We start from the raw sequence: 26647 nt of genomic DNA on the forward strand, positions 1-26647 counted from the left end.
GTGAGGGGACCGATACTGTACATAGTACTCCAGATGCAGTCTCAACAATGCCTTGTACAGTTGCAACAACACTTCTGTACCTTTATACTCCTTTCCTTTAGCAATAAATGCCAAAATTGCACTTGCCTTCCTTATTACCTGCTGCACCTGCATTCCAGCTTTGTCTGATTCATGCGTGAGGACACTCAGATTCCTCTATACCAAAGAATTTTTCAGTTTCTCTCCATTTAGGTAATAATTTGCTTTTTTATTCTTCTAACACTTATCCACGTTAAACTCTTCGACGAAATTTTGGTCCATTCACCTAACTTATCCATATTCACTTGTAAATTTCTTATGTTTTCATTGCAACTTACTTTCCCACCTATTTTAGTTAGTATCATCTGCAAATTCTGGCTACAATACATTCTATCCCAGCATCCAAGTGCTTAATCTAGACTGTAAGTAGTTAGCGCCCAAAGTTCAAATCCTGTAGCGCCCCACTATTTACAGTTTGCCAAATAGAAAAGTAAAACATTTATCTTGACTCTCAGCTTTGACATCACATCTACGATCTTCTGTTCTAATTTGTCCTAAATAGTGAAACTTTTCCACTTGTTCCAGTGTGATATCATCCATTCTAATCTTCAGGCTAGTTTATTTTAATGTCTTTAATGTCCTTCCAACTGTCATTGTTTTAGTCATTTTGTTCTTCATAATCTTTATCCTAACTTGACCCATAATATTTTGTAGAGCCTGTTCTGAATCTGCAAGTAATACTTTGCCGTCAGTGAACTGCAAGTTTGTAATGCTATTTCCTCCCATTTTTATCCCTAGAAATACATCTAATTCTCTGCTCATCTGTTCTTTGCAAAGATTGCATAAATTTGTTGACATGCACAGCCTTATTGTACTCCTCTCTTCAACTGAAATGTATTTGATTGTCCCTCTTCTAGGTTAATGCTTGCTATTTTGTTCCAATTAGGACTGTATAAGTCTCATCTTCACTGTTAATGTTGTATTTCAGCAACACATCTATTAGCTTTTGGTGATAACCACATCCAAATGCCTTTCCAAATCTAGGAAGCATATGCAAACATATGGTTCACTGCGGTGTGACTCTTTGTATTTACTTCTAGATATGTATTAAACATTGTTCGTTGGTTAAATGTCCAACTCCAGCTCTAAATCCAGGCTGTGTTTCACCAATTTCTGCTTCAAGTGTGTGATTATTTCTTTCTATTATGATATTCAAGATAATTTTAATGAGATGACTCATTAAGCTTTTGGTTCTAAATGATTGCTATTCTATTCTATTGCTTTAGGTTTCATAGGCAACAAACATACAATTAATGCCTCTTGTCACTTAGAAAGTATCCTTTGATATATATTTGATCACAAATTTCAGTTTCTTCAAATTCTGTTTCTCCAAGGGCTTTTAGATATTTGGTTGTTACTTTTCATATGGGTGTCACTGGCTAGACCAGCATTTAGTGCCACCTTTTGTTTAGTGTTTAATTATCCAGAGGGCAGTTAAGTGTCGAACACATTGCCTTGTGGTCTGAAGTCACATGATTTCCTTCCAGGCCATCTCTGAACTGGTTGGATTTTTCTGACAATCGATAGCCACCATGGTCACATGGCCACCATTAGGTCAGCTCTCTATTTGAGATTTTTTTAAATTAAATTCTGATTTCACTATCTACCACAGTGGGAATTAAACCCATGTCCCCAAAACTTTTGCCTTGGTTCTGGATTACTAATCCAGTGCCTTTACCACTACACCACTGCCTTCATTCATCTATGGCTGAGGCATTTCCAAAACGCAACAATTTCAAAGCATTCTTTACATCTGGTATCATAATGGTTGGTCCATTGGTTCCTGCTATATCTTGAGGAGTCCCTTGATTTGGATCATTGTATATGTCAATATACATCTCTTTCAAACAATATTTTACCATCTTTGACTTTCATATATTGATATCCCTTTCTTTCTATCTGTCAGAGACTTTACCTTCTTGTACATGACTCTTATTTTGTGATTTCTTTCCAACTCCAATACTTCATTACATATCTCATCAGTAATGTGGAACTAGAAATAATTGTTCTAGATCAAATATTGGGACCCTTATTTTTCCGATTATATATTAATGTCCTCAGTCTTGGTGTGCAAAGAGACAATTTCAAAGTTTGCAGATGATAAAAAAAATCTTGGAAGCATTATAAACTATCAGGGGGACAGTACAGAACTTCAGAAAAGTCATTGACAAGTTGATGTTGTGGATGGAAAGGTGGAAATGAGGTTCAATGTAGAGGAGTGTAAGGTGATGGATTTTAGTAGGAAGAATATCGACAGACAGTATACCACAAGGGGCACAATTGAAAGGAGGTGCAGGGGCAGAGGAGCCTGGATTTTTATGTGCATTGATCATTGAACATGGCAGACAGTTGGACAGGGCAGTTAATCAAGCATACAGTATCCTGTAATAGGGGCATAGCGTTCAAGAGTAGCTGATTCAGAATTTGTGTAAGACACTTGTCAGGCCTTAGTTGGAGTATTGTATACAGTTGAGGGTGCCTCATGATAGGAAGGTTGTGAACACATTGGAGAATGTGGAAGAGATTTACAAGAGTGGTTCCAGGGATGAGAAACATTATTTTTTGAGGATAGTTTGGAGAGTTTGGGACTGTTCATCTTGAAGAGAAGAAGGCTAAGGGGAGATCTGTTAGAAATTTTCAAAATCACAAGGGAGCCAGACAGAGTAGACAGGGAGAAACTGTTCCCACTCATAAAGGGATCAAGAACAAGGAGGCACAGAATTAAAGTAATTTGCAAAAGCAGCAAATGCGTGATGAAAAAATACACAAATAGTTTGGGTCTCGGATGCATTTCTTGGAAACGTGGTGGAGGCAGGTTAAATTCAGGTATTCAAGAGGGCATTGGATGATTATTTGAACAAAACCTAGGTGCAAGGATATTGGGAAAAGATAGGAGAACAGCCTAATTCATAACACTCATTTGGAGAGCTGGTGCAGATGCAACGACTACTGTGTTCTGTGAAAATAATATTCTGGACAAATACTGACTAATTTTTGTTTTTGAAATTTGTAGGAGGAAGCTCGACAAAAATATGTTGACCTCATAGAAACATTGGTTTCCGCAGAAATCCCCAACCAAAGTGAAGCAACCACCACAAGAGATGTAAAGTCATCATTCCAGACAATAAATGTCACAAGTGAAAACAACATCACCACTATTCTTCTAAACAGACCAGCTAAAAAAAATGCTATTTCAGTACTGGTAAGATTAATAATTTAGTGAATAACAATGTATTAACTAAATGTTATATCACTGTTTTCACCCATTCTTACATTCATTAATATCTGGTATTGCACAAAGTCAGTAAATATTAATGAAATTTATATTAGAAGTTTCAATATATTTAACTGTTAGCAGAATTCCATGTTTGTATTCCAATTAAATTTTGGATCCTGCCACAGAACTTGATCTTAACAAAATCAGAAATTACACACTATATGATGGTGACTGTTCTAAACTATACCTCCGCATCTATCTCTACCTAACTGCACTCTCAAACACCCTTGACTAAACCATCCCCCAAAGCCTGTCCTTTGTTGGTCAATTGGGTGGGACTGCCCTTGTCAGATTCCATTCCTATTCAACCGGTCTTACCCACAATACCATCTTCAATACTTCTTTTCCCTTTCCTGCACAGTTATCTCTGATATTCTCCAGAGATCTATCCTCAGCCTTACCTATTTCCTATCCACTTTCTGCCCTTTGGCAATATCATGCAATATCAGATTCTATACTTAGGCTGCTGACACCCAGAACTCTTTCACCACTACCGTTTTCAAATTCTCCACTGCCTTTAATTTGTCACATTAGGGAGAGGTGATGGCATAGATATTGTTCAGATCTTTTGCATTCGGACATGGACTGTTTCAGTATCCAAGGAGTTGCAAATTGTGCTGAATATTGTGCAATCAATTGCAACAATTCACACTTCTGACCTTATAATGGAGAGAAGGTCATTGATGAAGCAACTGAAGATGGTTAGGCCTAGGACACTATATTAAGAAACACCTGCAGAGATGTTCTGAAGCCGAGATGACTGATTTTGAACTGCCACAACTATCTTCCTATGTGGCAGGAATGACTCCAACTAGTGCCCCCTGATACTCATTGATTCCAGTTTTGCTAGGGCTCCTTGACGCCATGCTCGGTCAAATGTGGCCTTGATATCAAAAGCAGTCACTTTCACCTCACCTCTGGAATTCAGCACTTTTGTCCATGTTTGAACCAATGTTTGAAGGCCTAGACCCTTCAGGCCCGAAACATCAGCTTTCCTGCTCCTCTGATGCTGCTTGGCCTGCTGTGTTCATCCAGCTCTACACCTTGTTATCTCAGATTCTCCAGCATCTGCAGTTCCTACTATCTCAGGAACTGAGTTGCCCTGTTGGAATCCAAAATGGGGGTCACTGAGCAGGTTATTGCTGATGGAGTGCTGCTTGATACTACTGTTGATGATACCTTCTATTACTTTACTGATTGCATGCAGACTGTTGGGGTGGTAATTGGCTGGGTTGGATTTGTCCTGTTTTTAGTGCACAGGACATTGCTAGGCAATTTTTCACTTCATCGCGTAGATGCCAGTGTTGTAACTGGACTGGACGAGTTTGGTTAGGGGAACAGTAAGTTCTGGAGCAAAATCTTCAGAACTATTTCCAGAATGTTGTCAGGATCCACAGCCTTTGCAATGCCTCCATCCATTTCTTGACATCATGTGGAGTTTGATAGCTTGACAAGGTTGATACTTCATTTTTAAGTATGCTTGGTGTTGCTCCTGGCATGCCCTCCGTTGAACTATTTGAGGCTGAACCAAACTTCTCTTCATGTACAACCCCATATCCTCTCCATCTCCTTATCTCTGCCCTACCTCAGCTAATCTACTTCTGAAAATCCTATCCCTAATTGTCGTGAAGGTAGCTGTGAGCTGTTATCTTTAACCACTGCACTGTTGCTGCACTTCCATGCTGTTCCAAACTTTTGACAACAACAATGAATGAACAACAATATTGTTTCAAATAAGGATGGTGAGCAGCTTGATGTTCCTATATATTTTGCCATCCTTTTTCATCTAGTTAGTAGAAGTTGCAGATTTTGAACGTCCTTTCAAAGTCGTCTTGGTGAGTTGCTATACTGAATCTTACAGGTGGTACTTACTGCTGCCACAGTATTCCAGTAGTGAAAGAGTAAATGTTTAAGATGATGGTTGGGCTGCTGATCAAACAAGCTACTTTGTCCAGGGTGGTGTCATGTGTTTTGGAGCTGCTGTCATCCATCTAAAGATGGTTAGACCTAGACTACTACCACAGATAATTTCTGTGTGTGAGGTAGGGTGCCAACCATTGGAGAGTTTTCATTTACTTTCATTTTCATTTACTTCATTGCTATGCCTTCATGATGCAGCTTGGAGAATTGATCACATGGTTCAAAGAAGCTAAGAACAATGTCCAAGCACATTATACAACTAGGGCTATGGATAGCGCTCTAAAAAGGGTCAGGTGATGTAGCAATCTAAAGACAAAACATAAGGCAAAGAGCACTGTGTATATTTGGTCAAAAAACAGCAGCAGAGTGGGATTGCAAAGGATAGAGAGATTAACAGTGATAGTGCTTCACTGAATAAAGTCACTTCAAAGGATGGTGGGAAAACAAAAGACTCCTTATTTGAATGTGCAAAGCATTTGAATTTAGATGAACAAGTGGCACATATAGAGAAATGATTTAAATCGTAGCCCCATCACAGGAATATGATTATACAGTGACAGAAATCAGGAAATGAATATTACAGCTTTAATATATTTTAAGGAAACAGAATATGGAAAAGGATGGCTTAAGGACAGCAGTGAGAAAGTACCTTGGTTCACAAGATCATGAATTAGAATCAATATGATTAGGATTTATCCCACACTAATAACTTATAAGGTAGTGAGAGCCCCCACTAATCCTGAATAGTTGTTATAGTGTTGGACAAGACAATTCAGTAGTAAGTAATTAAAAATATTTAGTAAAAACAATGTAATGTTTATGAGGGTCTTTAATTCTCAAATGGGCTAGACAAATTAAGTTGGCAAGGAAGATATGGAAGATCAATTTGTAGAACCCCTGTGCGATAGTTTCCCATGGAACTAACTAGGGATAAAGCTACTTTATGTCTAGTATTATGCAGTAAGATAGGTCAAATGAGTAATCTCATAGTTAAATATTGAAAGTTTATCTGGGAAATATAATCCTAACCCATTTGCATTCCATATTGAATTTAAAAGTAACAATTTAGTCCCAAACATGAATCTTGAACTAATCCACGTAATTGGTTTTGTTTATGAGGTTAGAACTGTTAACAGTTGGTTGGATGAATTAACTAAAAAGTTATAATGGTTAATAATCATTGGGGGATCTATAAAGAAATGATTTAGAATGTTCACGTCAAACATATTCTGTTAAAAACTGAACCTTTGCAGAAAAGAATGATCCATGCTTTATGAATAAAGTCAAAGATAGTATAGGAATAAATGAACAGGTCATTAATTTTGCAAAGAACAACATGAAATCTGAGAATCAGAATTGTTTTAGAAACCAGGAAAGGGTGAGCAATAAGGAAAAATAGAATGAGAGTAGCCAAGAATATAAAACAGATTGGAAAAGCTTTTACAAATATATATGAAAGAAGAGTAATATACACGAAAGAGGAGTGTATGTTAAATAAAAGTTGATCCCTTAGAGGCAGAAGTAGAAGAAATTATTGTGGGGAAGTGAAACTGATATTTTGTGTTTGCCTTCATAATTGAAAACACAAATAGATGGAATCTAATAGGAGTCTGAGCAACATGACTGCCAAGGCGAGATTGGTGGCAGTGTCTGGTGAGGCCAATCTTGATGCTAGGAGCATCTCATTCCCTATTTTCATGCTTTTGACAAGCAGTGTGGCAAGTTTCTTGCTAGATCATGGTGAGTTGCCAATTTATGCTTGTTTAACACATTAATAATGGCCTAACTCAACTCATTACTATCCAGCTTCCTATCTTACCAAGAATGCCAAACAAGCCAGATGTTGAGAAAATGCAACATGAAAATCAGAACAGGTACCTTATGAAATAGACTCGTAGTGGACTCAAAATGTTAACTATGTTTTCTTTCCACAGATGTTGCCAGATCTGCTGAGTTTTTACAGCACTTTTTTTTTATTTTAAAGTTGAAGTATTTGCAGTATTTTGCTTCTATCTTCAGGGAAATGCTGGAACCTATTATTGAGGTAGTCTTAACAATGCACTTAAACTGAACAGAGAAAAACAATAACTTGACTTTACTAAGGGGAAATAATGGACAGTACTTTATGGCCCTAGGTAGGTTGAGTTAGGGAAAGAATTATGTAAAATTGGGCGGCATGCAACAGTTGCAGTTCCCAGGGCCTCATGCCATCGATATATTTGAGAAACGTGAGGAGGCCCACAAACCTGCAGGTCAGTTGAGGCCCTTAAATGATCAATGAATGGTTTTTAGACATTTTGGGACTTTAGTGTTGGCCTCTCCCCATCTTGGGTAAGTATGCAGCCTGACAGTTTTCGTTGCTTGGGCTGCTCTGTCCATTGGAGGCACATTCCCAAAAATTGAATTAGCTTTATTGTCACATGCATTCAAATGAGTGCAGTGAAAAGTTTGCAATGTCGCTGCTTATGGTGTCATCTTAGGCACAAGATACCAAGGTAAGGGTCCTTAAGTATTTAGTACAAAATTAAAAGAATAATAAATAAAAGCATAAGAATAAAAAGGAAAAAAAATGTACTTGATTTACAATCCTTTCACCCCAGTCCATGCCAGCACCTAGCCTCCAGACAGCACCAGGCCAAGTCTACAGACCATGCCATGCTTCAGAACTCGAGGCCTCGCCTCCCTGCGACGGCCTCCAGTCCAGGACTCGCCAACCTGCGACAGCCTCCAGTTTGGGAGTTGCCTCCTCCATTCCTCTCTGAGTAAGTGTAAAAAGTTTAAAAAGAACAGGCGGAAAAGAGGAGCTCTGCTTGGAGCATCCCACTCTGCCAACATCTGAGGTCTTCACATCTCAGGGTTTCCCCATAGGTCTTATCTACCCAGCCCTCTAACCTGCTTTGTGGGTCTTGTCAGCCAGTTGCTGGCAATGTCCCTAACCCCACTTATCTTTGCATATTATTGATTACCATTGAAGGCTGAATATAGTCCAAGCAGTGGCCACTGCCACAGAGTACTTTTTCAAAGAATGGAACTTGTGAATGTTGATATTCAGAAATATTTTGATGTACTTGTGCAATGAGCATAACGTTATCATGCAGTTACAGTAATCAAATGGAAAAGCAAATGCATATTGGCAAAGGGATTAGAGTACAGACTAAAGAAGACTTGCTCCAATTGTACAAGAATTTTTTGAGACCGCACCTGGAGTATTATGTGTAGTTTTGGTCTCGGGATTTCATGAGGATTTACTTCTTTGATGGACTTGCTTTGGAGATAGAATGGCAAAGGTTAGTTAAGTTGGTCCCTGAGATGAGAAGTTCGACGTAAGAAGAGAGACTAAGTAAATTGCACGTATACTCTGTGGTGTTAAGAGGAATCAAATGTGATCTAATTCTCATTTAAACATTCAAGATTCTGAGGGGCTCATCACTGAGGTTGGTCCATGAGGGGATAAGTCTTAGGATAAAGTGTCAGTTATTCAGGACATCTATGAGGAAAACATCGAGTTGTGAAATGATTGAGTGAAGAGACAGAACGTTGTCTAGATGAAGAAACAAGAGAATAGATTTATGAAAGTTAGCAAGAATAACCATGAGGGAAAATAAGCAGATACTATTGTTTTAATGCAGCAAATTGTTTTGAATCATTGGTGGGGGATGTTACCAGGGAAGATGCAGGTTCAAGGCACCAGGGAGGAGTGTTGTTGGGAGGGAGCCTAGTAAAAAGGAATCCGTGCACCACTTGCAAGTGTGGAAATAATTTGGATTTAATAAGCAATGTCTCTAAAGGAACTTCATAAAAGGAAAAGGAGTAATTAGGAAACAGCAGAATTGCACTTAGAGATAAGATTTGTGGTAGCTTTAGAAAGATTAGTCTAGTGGATTCATTTTAGAAATCTTATTTTTAAATCCAGGATTACTGATACATCAGGATACCAATTCAACACACTGAAAAATACTTTGAGGGATTTCATAGCGGATTCGTATCGGATTCTTACTTTGTTTAAAACCTGATTTCTCATTGATAGCTTTCTCTCTCTTGCTTATTGATTTTGAAATATTACTAAAGAGAAAGAAACTCACCAGTCGCATGATAAAATAATAGCATATTTGCTCTTCTATGAGTTTTTTTTGTAGAAGAGATAATTGCTGTATATTTTGGTCAGGCATAATATGAAACCATATACTCCCTGAACTGGATTTTACAGGACACTGTGTTTACTGGCTAAAAAGTCAGATGGGGGAGCCTGCCAACATTCCCGACTGCTGCCTTGCACAAATTTAATGCTGGAAGAATTAGTTGCTTCAAGGTGAGTCTTCTTTCCTCCTTTCGTAAGAAGTCCCACCTTAAGATTCAGTCAGATGGCCAGCAGCCAATGTTGGGACTATAATCAGTCCCAGTTTTAAGGAGCCCAGACTGATATCTGGTCCAAGTTTGGGTATTGTGACAATGGTTGGGGAAGCACAAGGGCCAGGTTCAGGAGGCCAGATGGAAAAAGATAAGGAAAATGTGCCCCACTTGTCTAAAGCTGCTGGGCTGTGCAGAAGGTGTGGGCCTCCTCTTGCTAAAATAATGGTCACTTAACACCATCTTTAAGCATAAGGGCAGATGGATCACTGGATTTCTATCCAGTCTCCTGTAAATTCTGAGAGAGATCAAGTGTAAGGTGGGAAAGCAATCTGCTGGATGTTACATGATCACTTCCTCTCCCCTCCTAACTGACCTTCAAACCCACTGGCAGGGAATGTGAAATCCTCTTAATTTATATTAAAAATCAAATAAGGTGAATTGATAACCTGAGTATGCATCTTAAACAATATAAATTTCACAAGAATTTTTCTTTTGTTCCTCTGTGTGCAAACAGTAACATGAGAAACTTATTTCTAAAGATGCTTGCTCAAAGAATGGACAGAATAAATCCCTAATGTCCTTGTGTCTGTTTGACAAGGGAAATATGTGGTTAGAATCCAATCTTTGCAACACTATTTCTTAACATACATTTATAAAGGGAAAAGCATGTGATCTATCTTTGAAAACACATGTTTTCAATGGGTTAAGTTTATAAATAACAGTAGCCAGAGATTTGAGTTTACCAGGTAATTTCTTGAACATGCAATCCTCATTGGTGAAAACTGAACTGACATTTCTGATGTATGGTTTAAATTGTTCACTGATAAATGAATTAATTCAAATTTAATTTCACATAATATTTAATCTTTATTCTAGAATGGAAGTAGAAAGTTTTCCTATTATTTATCAGAGGCTAGATTAATTCCTCTTGTTTTGTATGCATTGGAGGTAGATTTTTTGCTTAGGTGTTATGCTCTCCCACTATCCATCAAAAAGCCACAGATGATAGTGAACATAACCCAGATATGGGAATATCATGGCCATGAGGCAGATGAGCAGTACCTATGGAATTTTAACCTACAGAGGCATAATTCTGAGAGCCTATTTTCTTTGTTTGGCATGCAGCGAAATGCTGGGGAGATTAGAATTGAAGGGCTCATTAAAGATTCTGGAATTTGCTGGCCATTTCTCAAAAGAATAAACCATATCATATGAAATTGCTGTCTTAACTCCACCTCAAACCTCCCATTTAGGTTTGGGAGATTGTGGTACTGAAGGGCTTTCCCTTTTTTGCATTCATGTGGAAGCTGTTGGGAGCTGGGAAGAGCATGTCTGCAATGAAATAGGAAGCAATTATTTAGCACAAATGACATAGATTTTCAAAGAAGCCATGATCTGATGATAATACCTACCAGCTGTGTTGCCCTATGAAATTTTGAAAGGCTCGATTATCCATTAATTTTGGCAAGTTGTAACCATTTGATCTGTACTCAGGATCTCTGAGATCCCTAAAGGAATTTCGGAATGTGCATCTTAACATTTCCGAATAACTGTGTTGAAATACGTGTGGTGATTGCATATTGAAGGTCAGGCATATATTTATCTTCATTGGGTTTAGGTTCCCTAGTGTGGAATGGGCAAATTATTCCACTTGTTCACATTGACATATGTACCCAGGAGAGAGTGTGTGGTGAAGAGATTGTGCAAGATTAAGCATTTGGGAATTACTGCTTCTTTAAGTTTTAGAACTTGATTGCCATAAAGTAAAAAGATGGGTATGGACAAGGGATGCATACTTGTGTTTGAGTAGATAGGTTTGTACCCCAAGAGCCAACCAAACTTTGTGCAGAAGCAAAGAGACCTGAGTATATGCATACATTAGTCATGAAAGGTGGAGTAAGTTTTAATAATTCTAAGCTTCATAAATAGGGGAATAGAGTACAAGAGCAGAGTGGTTTTGATGAACCTAAGGTAATAGTTAGACCTCAGCTAAAGTATTATGCAGTTGGGTGCCACACTATCAGAAGAATGTGAATACACTGGAGAGATTTACAAGAAAGGTTCCAGGAATGAAATAGCTGCTCCTATGATGCTGCTTGGCCTGCTGTGTTCATCCAGCCCTGCACCTTGTTGTCTCGGATTGTCCAGCATCTGCAGTTCCTACTATCCAGGAATGAAATACTTCAGTTATAAGGAAAGATTGGAGAATTTGGGTTTGTTTTCCTTGGAGAGAAGAAGGCTAAGAGGAGATTTGATATAAGATTTGAAAATCATGAGTGCCCTGGGCAGAGTGGATAAGGAGAAGCTAATTCTCTTGTGAGTGGATCGAAAATCAGAGGGCACAATTTAAGTGTTTTGCAAAAGAAGCAAATACGAGGTGAGAAATAATTTTTTTCACACAGTGAGTAGTTAGAATATAGAATTCACTGCCTGGAAGTGAGGTTGAGGCAGTTTCAGTTGCTTCAACTGAATGTCAAGAGGACATTGCATGATTATTTAAATAGAAATGATGTGCAGGTTACATGGCAAAGGCAGGAGATTGACAGGTAGTTAACATGCTGAGAGATTGGTGCAAACACAGTGGGCCATTGGTTTCCTTCTGAGCCAGAACACCTCTGTGATTGGACAGCACTGAAGGGTGAAAGAGTGAAATTGATTCATTCGGGTGAAGCAAGAAAGAACATGAAGAAAAGAAGAATATATATTTATGGGCTTAAATGAAGTCTGGTTGAATGAGGATAAGTTAGGGAAGGTTCCTGTGTAGCATAGACATTGACATTACCTGTTGAGTCACATTATCTGTGTTGCACATGCTTATAGTACATCACTGGCAAGTGATATGTTGAAGTTTGATTCTCTAAATCATATAGTTCCTGGACTTGCTACAAGGGCACAGTAAAGGAGAATAAGGATTGTCTGCTTCCTCAATGAAATAGAATGTATGCAAACCAAAGATATGAGGTGATGCGAGAATGATTTTGATCCATGTGTAATACCACCTGAAGGCAATTTTCTTAATACAGGAAGTAGACATTCTTTCAGGCCCAGTGTTCGTTTTTTCTTTAAGCTGGAATCAGAAATAATGCTTAAATGTGACTCTGCCAGACCTCAAAGACTGTAGTTCCAGTCTAACTTCCTTCCAGATTTGGTTGTACTTGTGATATATTGAATTCAAAGAAAAATTCTACAGATGCTGGAAATTAAACTGAAAACAGAAGGTGTGAAGAAACTCAGCAGACCTGATGGCATCAATAGAGAGAGAAACAGAGTTAATGTTTCAAATCCAATATGACTCTTCTTTGGAACTGAAAAGAGCTGAAAAATGGCTGTTTCTATGCCATTGACAGAGGAAGAGGAGGAGTAAGTGAAACAGATTGTAAGTGCCTAGAGCAAAAGACAAAGGTAGTTCGGTGCTTTCATTTCTGAAGAAGAGCTATACTGGACTCAAAACATTAACTGTTTCTCCCTCCACTGATGCTACCAGAGCTGCTGAGTTTCTCCAGTACTGTCTACATTAATATTGTTAGCTGTTGTTAGGTTTGCTAATATTCTAGTAAGACTTTGTACTATCAGAATTTTAACTGCATTGTCCAGTTACGCATGATTGCACAAAATACAATATGGTCTCGTGCCTTACCCTCTGCATAACCTTGAATTCATCTAAAACGATATTGCCTGCATACTAACTCACGCCGCATTCCATTCATCCATCACCCTTGTGCACATTGACTACCCTGGACTCAGCAACACTTCAGTTTTAACATTCTCATTCTGGTTTTAAAATTCCTCCAAGATCTCACTTAATTCTATCTTTATATTCTGGTACAGCCCAAGATCTCTTTGCTTTTCAAATTATGGCCTCTTCTATGCCTGAGAAAAAGATGCAATTTTGTGATTTTGACTTGCAGTTGAGGCCAGTTTTTTAGGTAGGGAATGATTCAGGTAAACTGAATCTCAAGTGAGCATAATATCCCAATGCCACAAAACTGCAAGTGCTTTTAGGTCTACCTCATATTTAAATTTCCCAATCTTGTGTGCTGGGGTACCAATCACACAGGATTTTCGGTGAAAAATTACTGTAAACTCTACAACCCTAATCTCTGATCCATTTCTATAGTATTTTATGTTTTGATGAAATAAATTTGATTCAGAGATAGGAACTGCCGATGCTGGAGAATCTGAGATAACAAGGTGTAGAGCTGGATGAACACAGCAGGCCAAACAGCATCAGAGGAGCAGGAAAGCTGACGTTTCGGGTGTGGACCCTTCTTCAGAAGTGGGGGAGAGGAAGGGGATTCTGAAATAAATAGAGAGGGGGAGGTAGATGGAAGGTGGATAAAGGAGCAGATAGGTGGAGAGGAGAGGGACAGGTCAAGGAGGCGGGGATGGAGCCATTAAAGATGAGTGTAGGTGGGGAGTTAGGATGGGGGTTGGTCAGTCAAGGGAAGACGGACAGGTTAAGGAGGCGGGGATGAGGCCGGTAGGTAGGAGGTTGGGGCGTGGGGGGTGTTGTTGAGGAGAGAGGAACGGATAGGTGGGAGAAAAGAAGGACAGGTCAAGGAGGCGGGGATGAGCTGGGCTGGTTTTGGGATGAGATCGGGGGTGGGGACAAGGTGGGCTGTTTTTCGGATGAGGTCGGGGGTGGGGAGATTTTGAAGCTTGTGAAGTCCACATTAATACGTTGGGCTGCAGGGTTCCCAAGCAAAATGAGGTGCTGTTCCTGCAACCTTCGGGTGGCATCGTTGTGGCACTGGAGGAGGCCCAGGACGGACATGTCATCCAAGGAGTAGGAGGGGGAGTTGAAGTGGTTCGCGACTGGGAGGTACAGTCGTTTGTCGCGAACCGAGCATAGGTGTTCCACAAAGTGGTCTCCAAGCCTCCGCTTGGTTTCCCCGATGTAGAGGAGGCCACATCGGGAACAGCGGATACAGTATACCACATTAGCAGGTGTGCAGGTGAACATCTGTTTAATGTGGAAGGTTTTCTTGGGGCCTGGGATGGGGGTGACGGGGGAGGTGTAGGGGCAGGTGTAGCACTTCCAGCGGTTACAGGGAAAGTTGCCAGGGGTGGTGTGGCTAGTGGGGAGTGTGGAACAGACAAAGGAGTCACGGAGAGAGCAGTCCCTCCAGAAAGCAGATAAGGGTGGGGAGGGAAAAATGTCCTTGGTAGTGGGGTCAGATTGCAGTGGCGGAAGTGGCGGGGGATGATGCGTTGAATCCGGAGTGGTACGTGAGGATGAGGGGGATTCTGTTTTTATTTTTATTGCTATTGTATTTATGGTCAATGCATAGCTACTGTCTAATTATATTCTGTAATTTATGGACTAAACCGTGATCTGGCGGAGTATTTATGTACCAGTTTCTAAAAGCTGGAAGATTGCGTGAAGATTTGTGCCACAGAGTAATCTGAATAAAGTGCAGGATTTTTGGCTCAACCCCTGTACTTCCTGGATTATCAGCTCGTGTATATCAGGCCACCTTTTGGTTTGTAGGGAAGGAAGGCTTACGTATAGGAGTAGTCCTTGATGCAGAACATGAGAGATACATCTAAACAAAGCCCTAAAATTTAATATTCTTTCATAAAATAATTTGATTCAGATTGATAGTGGTATTGTCCACCTACTGTAGTGCAGTAGTGTAGTGCAATCTGGTCTATACTAGATAAAACAAATATTACTTTCTTTCAATCGTGATGTAGTCTTAAAGCGCCCCACTGCTCTTTGGTGCATTTCCTTTAGCAGACTGTCTCCACTGCTGATCAGTGGAGATAATGTGCCGAAATGTCTATAAATGGGAAATTAAATCATTTTAGCTTGGGATAATTAAAGACAGTCAACACTGATTTGTTACATGTCATTACATATATGACAAATACAATTGTTTTGTTCAATAAAATAACATATAAGCTTGCATGGAATCAATTCAAGGAAAGTTTACCAGATAGCAAGAGTTTCTACAGGTATTTAAATAAAAGATAGTGTAAGTAAAATTTGTGTCATTCCTGTATGGAGTGAGAATTGAGAGTTAATAGTAGATAATAGTAAATGTCCTGTGAAATACCATTAAAGCATTTACATCCTCCCTTAAATAGGGAGACAAAACCCGTACGAGTATTCAAGATGTGGTTTAGCAATGCCCTGTCTAACTGAAACATAACATCCTTGCTTTTATGTTCAATTCCTCTCAATAATGTATAGCATTCCATTAGCCTTCTTGATTACAAGTTGTACCTCAAGACTAATTTTTTGTGACTCATGTACCAGAACACCTAAATCTCTCTGCATTTCAGAGTTTTGCAGTCATTCTCTGTTTATATAGTATGATGCTTGTTTATTCTTCCTGCCAATATTTTCCTATATTATACTCCATCTCACAGATTTTCGCCCACTCACTCAATCTATCCATTACTGTCTGCAACTTCTTTATGTCTTCTTCACATCATTCCTGCCTACCTTGATGTCGTCTACGAATTTAGGTGTCATACCTTTGCTCCAATCATCTAAATCATTATTGGAAGTTATGAAAAGTTGAGGTCCCAATACAGACCCCTACAGATCTCCACTGGTCACACCCTGCCAATCAGATGTAGGCCCATTTATGAATACTGTCTGTTTTCTGCCAATTTACTACTCATTTATCCATGCTTCTTTTTGTAGTGGGTTTCTAATAGCAAATAATTCACAGGGCTATAGAGAGAGAGAAACTAATTGGATAACTCCTTCAAAAGAGCTAAGACGTGCATGCTAGGCTGAATAGCCTCTATCTGTTCCATAAGAATCTGACTTTATTGTGCAATGGAGTAGTATATTAGTCCATTTTCAATCAGCACTACAACTGTCTTTTTCTTATCTTTAAAAACCAGTGTTCAGACATTGCCTTTCTCAAACAAGAATGCGGCCAGATTTTGTCCGATCCCATTCTGTTCGTGGGTGTGTCAGAGGCAGCCCTGGTGCCAGGAAATGTGTTGTTACCTTTGTTTTGTTGAATGATATGGGAGCAAACAACAATAATTTGTATTCATATTAAGCCTTTATTTAACATAACAAAATATCACAAATAAGTTTATAGAAGTATTATAAAAAAGCCTGATAAATGAAAAAAAAGTTAGTGAAGATGGTCTAAAATCTTGTTCAAAGAGGTATATTTTAGGGAGTGTGTGAAGGAGGAAAGTAAGATAGATTGAGCAGAAGGTTTTAGGGAGGGAATGTCACAGTTAGTATCTTGGCAGAGGATGGCATGGCTACCAGTGATGTAGCATTTAAAATTAAGGATGCCCAAAAGACAAGAATTGAAGGACTGTAGTAGTTCCAAACATGTCATTGAACTTGAAAGGTTATCTCTGTTTCTCTCTGTCAGACCCGCTGAGTTTCTCCAGCACTTTCTGTTTTTATTCCAGATCGCCAGCATCCACAGTATTTTGCTTCCAGTAAAAATAAGATGGAGTCAGAGTAGATTAGGGAGACAGAGAGAGGCATGGTCATGAAGAGATTTGAAATGGAATACGAGTTATTATTTTACTCAGAAAGAACTGATGTAATTTGAGAAGGGACTAAAGGTGGGGTTTGGAATAAAGCATTTGGATGACCTCATATTTATGGTAGATAGAATGTGGGAAATCAGCCAGATCTATGTTGTAATATTCGAGTATAGAGGTAAAAAAAGTCATGCATGAGTGTTTTAGCGCAGACTAGTTGAAGCAGGATTGAAGTCTGAAAATTTTCAGAAGTGGAAGTAGGTAGTCTTAGTGATGGTGTGGATATAAGTTTATCTTGGTCAATGTGGCACCATAATCATGAACAATCTCGTTCAACCTCACAGTAGTCAGGGACAGGGATGGAATTGGTTGCAATGAAAATGTGTGATGGCAAATGGCGGCAATGGATTCAGTCTTCCCAATATCTCCTGATTGTTCTTCCAATGAGAGGTTGACCATCTGTGCAGCAAAATCCTGCTGATCTGAAAATTTCTTATTGTTTCATTCCTATAGATGGGGTTTCAGTGTGCAACTATCAGAAGAGAAAGTATTGTATGTTAATTTACGGCATAATCCCTCTCCCAAAAGGGCTTGGTTGTGTTTTACATTATTTAAGTGTTTCTTTTTATTTTAAATAAAAAGAGTGCACCATTCCGCCCCTTAAGTCTTTTCCACTGTAACTAAATTATATATTCTCCAAATAGTTTTATGAAATTGTCAAAATTGTGTGAAACGTGTAAAATTTACAATTATGTACGTGCATTTTAAAGGCTATATATGATAAAGCAGTTACTCCTGATGTTCAAATAATGTATGTTGTTGATTATCAATTATAATTTCTGCAAAATTAGCAGCCAAACCTTCAGCCACCAAGACCCTAATTCTGGAACTTTTCTTCCCTCCCTCCCAAAGTATTCTTTTTGTAACATGCACCTTAAACCTAACTTTTTACTCCATCTTCTAGTCACCATCTTTAACATCTCCTTATGTGGTTCACTGTCAAATTTTGTATGATAACATTTTTGTGAATCACCGTGAGATGATTTACTGCATTAGTGCAATATAAATGCAAAGCAGTAATTGTATCCTAAGTAGCCATCTAAATGTATTTTAATAATACTTCGAACAATTTATATTTGATGATTGATTTCTTACTAAAGTGTGCATACCACATTCATGACTATACATATATCACAATTGTCCTTTCATTCAGATGTATGAAGAAATTATGAAAGCACTTGAACAAGCTGCAAAAGATGATTCTACACTGACTGTAATGACAGGTATACTTTGTGTTCATTTACAATATTTTTCCCATGCCATTAACGTCACTTGTGTTTTGTTATTCAGGATGGTACCAAGTCTCCAGAGTGTGACCACACCTTCACTATTGCTAACTATAAACAAACACAACATGTACTTTATACAGATTGATTTGACTCTTTCCTCAGAGAAGAGAAGGTGATTGGGTTCAAGCCTCACTCCAGTAGTTGAACATGTCATCTAAATTCTAGTGTGAAGATAATATACATGTCCTAAGGTGCTATTTTTCTGATGGTTTATGAAGTAGTACCATAAGTGGCAGCTTTAAAAGAGCAGGAAATTTCTTGCATTGTCTTAGTCAACATGTAATCCCTCAATCCAATACCGTAAAAGCAGGATAGTCACTTGGCTAATTGCATTTTGTGGAAACTTCATGCGCTTAAATTGGTCACTAAGTTTGCTTATGTGACAATTACTAAAATATCATTTGGATTTGGAAAATGTTCTGAACCATGAAAGTTGCTTTTGCCTTGTTTCTTTCTTTGTCCATGAAATCCAAGCTTTGAATTGTGCTGTCTGCTAACTTGGTTAATTTAAGCTGTGTTAACTTAGGAGTGTTGCAGTCAGTCTTAGGAATGTGGGTCAGTCAAGGTTTCCACATACAATTTCAGCCAATGGCCTTTTGCTGGAAACATCATAGATGTTGAGGTCAGAATCAGGCTCATTTTGATGACCCGAATGGAATTCTACAGCACTGAAATTGACCAAAAGCAAAATACACTGGATTCTGGAAATCTGAAATGGGAACAAAAATGAAAATTCAGCCACTCGAGCAGCATTTGAGGATAGGAACAGGGTTAGTATTTCAGATCAATTTCATCACAGCTAGCCATTTGGCCCAAAAGGTTGATGTCACTATTTATGCTCCATACAGGTCTCCCATCAACATATTCTTCTGTTCCTTCTTCGTGTACTTGCATGATTATGGGTTGTGATAGATGAATAAATTGATTTTTACATTCATTGTCTTTTAATACTCCATGTGGAGGACTGCACATTAAGGCAATGAAATGCTGAAGATGGCTAGCTTCCACGTAATCAATCCTCAACTTCTGCAAGCAAAACAAAAATAAGAGCATTCAGTATGTCATGCTATGGGTCTCTTAACTTTGCAGAAACTATCTGCCAAAAGTAATGACGAACAATTTATCAGACATTTGGTATCAAACAAATGGACCATATGAAGAACTTTATGGGACCTTATAAAGAATGAAATTTTTTCTCATCACTTACAAAATCAGCAACATGGAAAGGAGAGAAAACTCTTGACATGAAGGATTCCCACACATCTGACAGTAGGAGTTTACATCTTTGCAATTTGTTATACGTGATACCACTGCCAAAATCACAATTGTAGATTCCATTCGTGATCCAGTCTCTTGATCAGGCTGGAATTTATACCACTGCCATTGGTGAAATTACAATTTAATCAGTCAGTCTGGACATGTTGCAATACAGTTCTGTGGTCAGTGAGATTTGAACACAAACCTTCTAGCCCAGAGGTAGGGACATTACCAAGACACTGGTAGAAACATCAAATTATACCATTGCAAGAGAACCTGCTTGCAAGATTGAATTTTGTCATTCTATCCTTAATTATAAATTCTAGTCATTTTCTGATAAAAGGCTCTTCTGCATCCAGGAGAGCTTTTTGTGCTAGTATGTAGACTGTCCTATTAGATATGGGCAGCCCTAGATGTAATCCTAGGGAATCAAGCTAGTCAACTAGTTGAAGTTTCAGTGGATGAACATTTTGGGGATAGTGACCATGACTCTGTAAGTTTCAAAATCATTATGGAAAAGAGTAAGACAATGCAGACGTTACGTCCAAATTGGCAGAAGGACAAATTCAATATCTTTAGACAGGATCTGGCAAACATAGACTGGAAGCAACTACTCGCAGATAGTCTACATTTGGAAAGTAGAAGTCTTCTGAAAGTAGTATTCAGGACTGGCAAAGGAGTTTGGTTTAAAAGGAAATTAGGAGGGCAACGAGGGACCATGAAGATCAAGGAAAATCCCAAGGCTTTTATAAGTATATTAAGAGGAAGAGGATTACTAGGGAATGAGTGGGACCTATTAGAGACTAAAGGGGCAACTTTGCATGGAGCTAGTGGACATGTGTGAGGTCTTAAATTAAAACTTCTCATATGTGTTAACAGAGGAGAAAGACATTGTAGCCAGGATATCAGTTGGGACATCACGGTTTTAAAATGGCACAGTGGTTAGCACTGCTGCCTCACAGCCCCAGGCACCCGGGTTCGATTCCAGCCTCGGGCAACTGTCTGTGAGGAGTTTGCACATTCTCCCTGTGTCTGCGTGGGTTTCCTCCGGGTGCTTCGGTTTCCTCCCACAGTCCAAAGATGTGCAGGTTAGGTGGATTGGCCGTGCTAAATTGCCCATAGTGTTCAGGGCGGTGTAGATTAGGTGGGTTATAGGGGGATGGGTCTGGGTGGGATGCTCTGAGGTTTGGTGTGGACTTGTTGGGCCAAAGGGCCTGTTTCCACACTGTAGGGATTCTACGATTCTATGAATAAAGAGGTGGTAGATGCTTTAGTAGGTTTACAGGTGCATAAACTCCCAGGGCCTGATAAGATGTATCCCAAGCTGCTATGGGAGGCATGAGGGAAGATTGCTTGGGCCCTAGCGGATATATAAGACTATAAGACATAGGAGCAGAGATTAGGTATTTTGGCCCAATGAGTTTGCTCTGCCATTCAGTCGTGGCTGATAAGTTTCTCAACTCCGTTTTTCTGCTTTCTTCCTGTAACCTTTGATCCCCTTGACAATCAAGAATCTATCTATCTCTGTCTTAAATATACTCAGTGACCTGGCTTCCACAGCCTTCTGTGGCAGTGAATTCCATAGATTCACCATTCTCTGGCTGAAGAAGTTCCTCCTCATCTCCATTCTAAAGGGTCTTCCCTTTACTCAAGCTTGTGCCCTCAGGTCCTAGTCTCTCCTGCTATTGGAAACATCTTCCCAATGTCCACTCTGTCCAGGCCATTCAGTATTCTTTAAGTTTCAATTAGATCGCCCCTCATCCTTCTAAACTCCATCGAGCATAAACACAGAGTCCTCAAACGTTCCTCACATGTTAAGCCTTTCATTCCTGGGATCATTCTAATGAACCTCCTCTGGACCCGCTCCAGGGCCACTACATCCTTCCTGAGGAGTGGGGGCCAAAATTGCTAACAATACTTTAAATGTGGTCTAACCAGAGTCTCTTAAAGCCTCAGAATTACATCCCTGCTTTTATATTCTAGTCCTCTCGAAATAAATGCCAGCATTGTATTTGCCTTCCTAACTCTCGACTCAACCTGCTAGTTTACCTTAAGACAATCCTGGACTAGAACTTCCAAGTCTCTTTGCACTTCAGAATTCTGAATTTTCTCCCCATTTAGAAAATAGTCTATGACTCTGTTCATCCTACCAAAGTGCATGACCTCACATTCCTACATTGTGTTCCATCTGCCACTTCTTTGCCCACTGTCCTAACCTGTCTAAATTCTTCTGCGGCCTCCCTGCTTCCTCAATACTACTTGTCCCTCCACCTATCGTTGTATCATCTGCAAACTTAGCTAGAATGCCCTCAATTCCTTCATCTAGATCATCAATGTATAAAGCAAAAAGTTGTGGTCCCAACACTGACCATTGCAGGCACCACTTGTTGCTGGATGCCATCCTGAGAAGGACACTTTTATCCCCACTTCCTGCTTTCTGCCAGACAGCCAATCTCCTATCCATGCTAGTACCTTGCCTCTAACACCATGGGCCCTTATCTTACTCAGTTGTTGATAGTGAAGATGATTGTCTCGGGCTACAGCCTGATATTGATCAGCTGGTAAATTGGACAGAACAATGGTAGATGAAACTTAATCCCAATAAGTGTGAGGTGATGCATTTTGGGAGGTCTAGTAAGGGAAGGAAATGCACAATGATTGGTAGGTCCATACGGAGTATTGAGGAACAAAGGAACCGTATTCTACAAGTCCATATATCACTGAAGGTGTCAGCACATCAACAGGTTAGTGAAGAAGGCATATGGGATGCTTGCCTTCATTAGCCAGGGCATAGAATGCAGGAGCAAGGAAACCTTGTTATAACTTCATAAAATATTGGTTAGGTCACAGATGAAATACTCTGTGCAGGCCTGGTCACCACACATGATTGCACTGAAGAGGGTGCAGAGGAGATTCATCGGGACGTTGCTTGAGATGAAAAGTCTCAGTTATGAGGAGAGACTGGATAGGCTGTGTTTGTTTTCCTTGAAGCAGAAGAGGCTGAGGAGGGATCTGATTGAGGTATACAAAATTATGTAAGGCATAGACAGAGTATATTGTGAGAATCTTTTCCTCATGGTAGACGTGTCTAAGACCAGAATACATACCTTTAAGGTGAGGGACAAGTGATTTAGAGGGGATCTGAGAAAATGTTTTTCACACAGAAGGTGGTAGACATATGGAACATGCTGTCTAAGAAGGTCATGGAGGCAGGTACTCTCTCAACATTTAAAAAATATCTAGATAAGTACTTAAAATTCCAGGCATTGTAGACTATGGACCAAGTGAAGGTAAATGGGTTAAATGTAGTTTGGTGTTTTATTGGCATGGATGTGATGGGCCAAAGGGCCTGTTTCTACATTGTATGACTCAATGACTAATTGGCATGTTATCCTCATTCTTCTTGTCTTTCTTAAATTATAGTTGCAGGTGCAAATTTTCAGTTTAAAGAAGCAGTTCCCAAATTAGGAGAACTTTCAGAGATTTTAATTTGGGTATTTGGAATGTTCTCACCTACTTTCTGGTTGCTGTTCACTACTATTATTTTCTTAATTGCTGTTATTCTACTTGCGTTAATTTTAGCAATCCTAGTCATTTGTTCAATATTTGTTGCCTTGAGATGGCTGCCATCCTATACTTGTCCTCTATTGTAAATCAGGATCCAAAATAATTATGTAATATTTGATTTGATTTATTATTATCATGTACTGAGATACAGTAAAAAGTATTGTTTCGCATGTTAACCGGACAAATCATACCTTACATAGGTACATCAGGGTAATAGAATAGAATGCAGAATATAGTGTTACAGCTCCAGAGAAGGTGCAGAGAAAGATCAACTTTAATATATGAAAACTCTGTTCATAAGTCTGATAACAGCAGGGAAGAAGCTGTTCTTAAATCTGTTGGTATGTGTTTTCTAACTTTAGTATCTTCTGCCTGATGGAAGAGAGTATAACCGGGGTGGGAGGGGTCTTTGATTATATTGGCTGCTTCCCCAGGGCAGAGGGAAATTGTAGACAGAGACAATGGAAAGAAGGCTGGTTTTCATGATGAACTGGACTGTGTTCACAACTCTCTTTAATTTCTTGCAATTTTGGGCAGAGCTGTTGCCATACCAAGCTGTGATGCATCCAGATAGGATGCTTTCTATGGTACGTCTTTGTGGACTTGATGGACCAGGATAGATCATTGGTGATATTTGCTCCTAGGAACTTGAAACTCTTGGCCACCTCCAAGACAGGGGTGTGTCCTCCATTCCGCTTCCTGAAGGCAATGACCAGTTGTTTTGTTTTGCTGACATTGAAAAAGAGATTGTTGTATTTACAACATGCCGCTAAGCTGTCTATCTCTTTCCTATACTCTATCTGATCATTGTTTGAGATCTGACCCACTACGGTGGTGTCATCAGCAAATTTGTAAATGGAGCTAGAGCTAAATGTAACCACACAGTCATGAGTGTATAAAGAGTATAGTAAGGAGCTGCGTACACTGCCTTGCGGCACACTGGGTGTAGAGGATTATTGTGTAGGAGGTGTTGTTGTCTGTTCTTACTGATTGCGGTATTTGCAGAGTGGGGAGCAGATTCCTAGGTCTTGGAGTTTTGAGATGAGTTTAGTTGGAATTATGGTGTTGAAGGCGGAGCTAAAGTCAATAAATAGGAGTCTGACATAGGTATCCTTGTTATCCAGATGTTATGATTTCCTTATTCCGCCATTTTCCTCATTTTTCATTTACAATATCACTCCTCAGTTCTTGTGGAACCAACATTGCTTTTGATCAGAGATAGTGGGGACTGCCGATGGTGGAGAATCTGAGATAACAAGGTGTAGAGCTGGATGAACACAGCAGGCCAAACAGCATCAGAGGAGCAGGAAGGCTGACGTTTCAGGCCTAGACCCTTCTTCAGAAAGAACTTCTCATTCAACTGTCATGTTTTGGTTGCTACAGATAAACATACCTTATTGGTTCTAGAGCATATTGTTGCAGAAAACTATTCTGAACACATCAGAGATTTATTACATGCTTACCTAAACTCTGCATTTCCACTTTATGCCATATCACAGATGCCCACATTCTTCTTCTTATGATATCTTCTCATTAATGAAGTATTTTTATCCTTAGTCACCTAGACCATCCTCTTCCCCCATGTTGCCACAGCCAGTTCAATTCCGTGAGTGAACTGTAACACGCTGACATAATATTGCTCTCAGTAATGACTACTGTGTCATGCCATAAACAGATCACAATTTAGCATGTGTATAGCAATTCAGACACTGGATAGCTTGTTGATTCTTGTGATACTGCCCTTGCTGGAAAGCATCAAACATCCCAGTGTTTGGTTTTCCATTATACGCACATAGCATGAGAGTCAGTGTGCCTTTACACGTTCTACCATTGATCTCAGGGGTATACAGGTGCATTACGTGGTTTTATTTGTTATAAGTATATATAAGTAACTGGGGCATAAATCTATTCCTTGACGTGTACAACATCTGTTGTAAGAACTTGACTCCAGTTAATTAACACCACACTGGCTATGACATAAACATTTATTGGCACCAGACCTATTGAGCCTGGGAGTAAGGTCCACTGTTCAGAGGTCAGTATCCAGATACCATAATTTTTATAGATAGTTCATTATAAAAATATTTTCCGCACTATTTTGAATGTTTGTTCCAGCATTAAGTATAAGCAGTAAGCACCGCCCTTTGCAATAATATAAATTTTACTCCATTATTTATTGAATGAAAATATAGTGATTGTTTAAGAACATTCAATGATACCAGCTTCTTATTTCTAAGTCTTCTGCCTCAGCAATTAGGATATGCTTATAATTAAAAACCTTCAAGAATCCAAGTTCTCCAATTGTTTAAATGTGTTATAAGGTCTACTGAAACGATTACATTCAGCACTATATACCTTTAATTTCATGATACATTACCTATGACTCTTCCGCCCCCAGATCCAAGTGCACATTGTTGATTATTTTTCGTTTGTATTGCCATGTCACAAACATCAGCAGCATCATCAAGGCTACACAGGTGTTCTTTATCAGCTGCAGATTTATCATTTGTAACGGGTGCTATTGTGGTGCAGTGGTAGTATCACCACCTCTGACACAGGAGACCCAAGTTTCAAGTCCTACTTGCTCCAGGGGTATATCATAACATCTCCGAACAGGATGAATTAGAAACTATCTGCAATTATAATTTAAGCCTTCAGTGGCATGGTGGTAATGTCCCTTCCTTATGACCCAGGAGATCTGGGTTCATCTGCTGCACAGATGTGTAATTACACCTCGGAACGTACTATTCATCATCCTGTTCAGGTTTGACTTGAACCTTGGTCTTCTGCCTCAGAGGTCAGGACATTATCACTTCCAGTTCTAAGGAAGGGTCACTCAACTGGAAATGTTAACTCTGATTTCTGTCCACAGATGCTGTCTGACCTGCTGCGCTTTTCCAGTAATTTCTGTCTAAGTTGCCACTTCACAAGAGTCCTGTTAATAACATCGCTGAATAGATTAATTAGAAAATATCTACATTGTAGTTGGTACACACATCCCGTTTTGCTCTGCAGCCAATCAAGTTCTTTCTAACTCCATAGAAGTATTTTCTTCAGTTCCTATACACTTTTTTAAATACCATTTTAGTCCATGTGAGTTTAATTTCAGCCTGTTTGCGTGCCATATTATTACCCCAACCTTGCTGATATCAAATATGGTGACTTGAGTTCTCACCAGGTTCTTTTCTCATGCATAGCAAACAAACTTTCACTCTGAATAAAGCTAGGACTGTGCTAAAATAATCTGAAAAATGTAGCTTGAATTAAAAAATCAAAGCATTTATTCTCTTTAGTTTTATGTGTAGGATTTTCATCACACACCTACATCAGCTCAAAGGGTGATGATTATGTCTTAGCAGATGCCTTGCCCCACCCT

The 26647-nt window shown here is 39.3% G+C and overlaps 1 protein-coding gene across 1 annotated transcript in view; it reads left to right on the forward strand.

Annotated features, from left to right (window-relative positions):
- LOC109931745 (enoyl-CoA delta isomerase 2) overlaps positions 1 to 26647 on the forward strand; it is a 137609-nt gene that overhangs the window by 108507 nt on the left and 2455 nt on the right. The window contains exons 4-5 of the mRNA XM_048609152.1: positions 3092 to 3280; positions 18312 to 18381. Of these exons, the coding sequence (XP_048465109.1) occupies positions 3092 to 3280; positions 18312 to 18381 (259 nt within the window). The remainder of the gene's footprint in view (positions 1 to 3091; positions 3281 to 18311; positions 18382 to 26647) is intronic.

The sequence above is a fragment of the Rhincodon typus genome, chromosome 2 (assembly GCF_021869965.1).
Source record: "Rhincodon typus isolate 14 chromosome 2, sRhiTyp1.1, whole genome shotgun sequence".
Lineage (NCBI taxonomy): Eukaryota > Metazoa > Chordata > Chondrichthyes > Orectolobiformes > Rhincodontidae > Rhincodon > Rhincodon typus.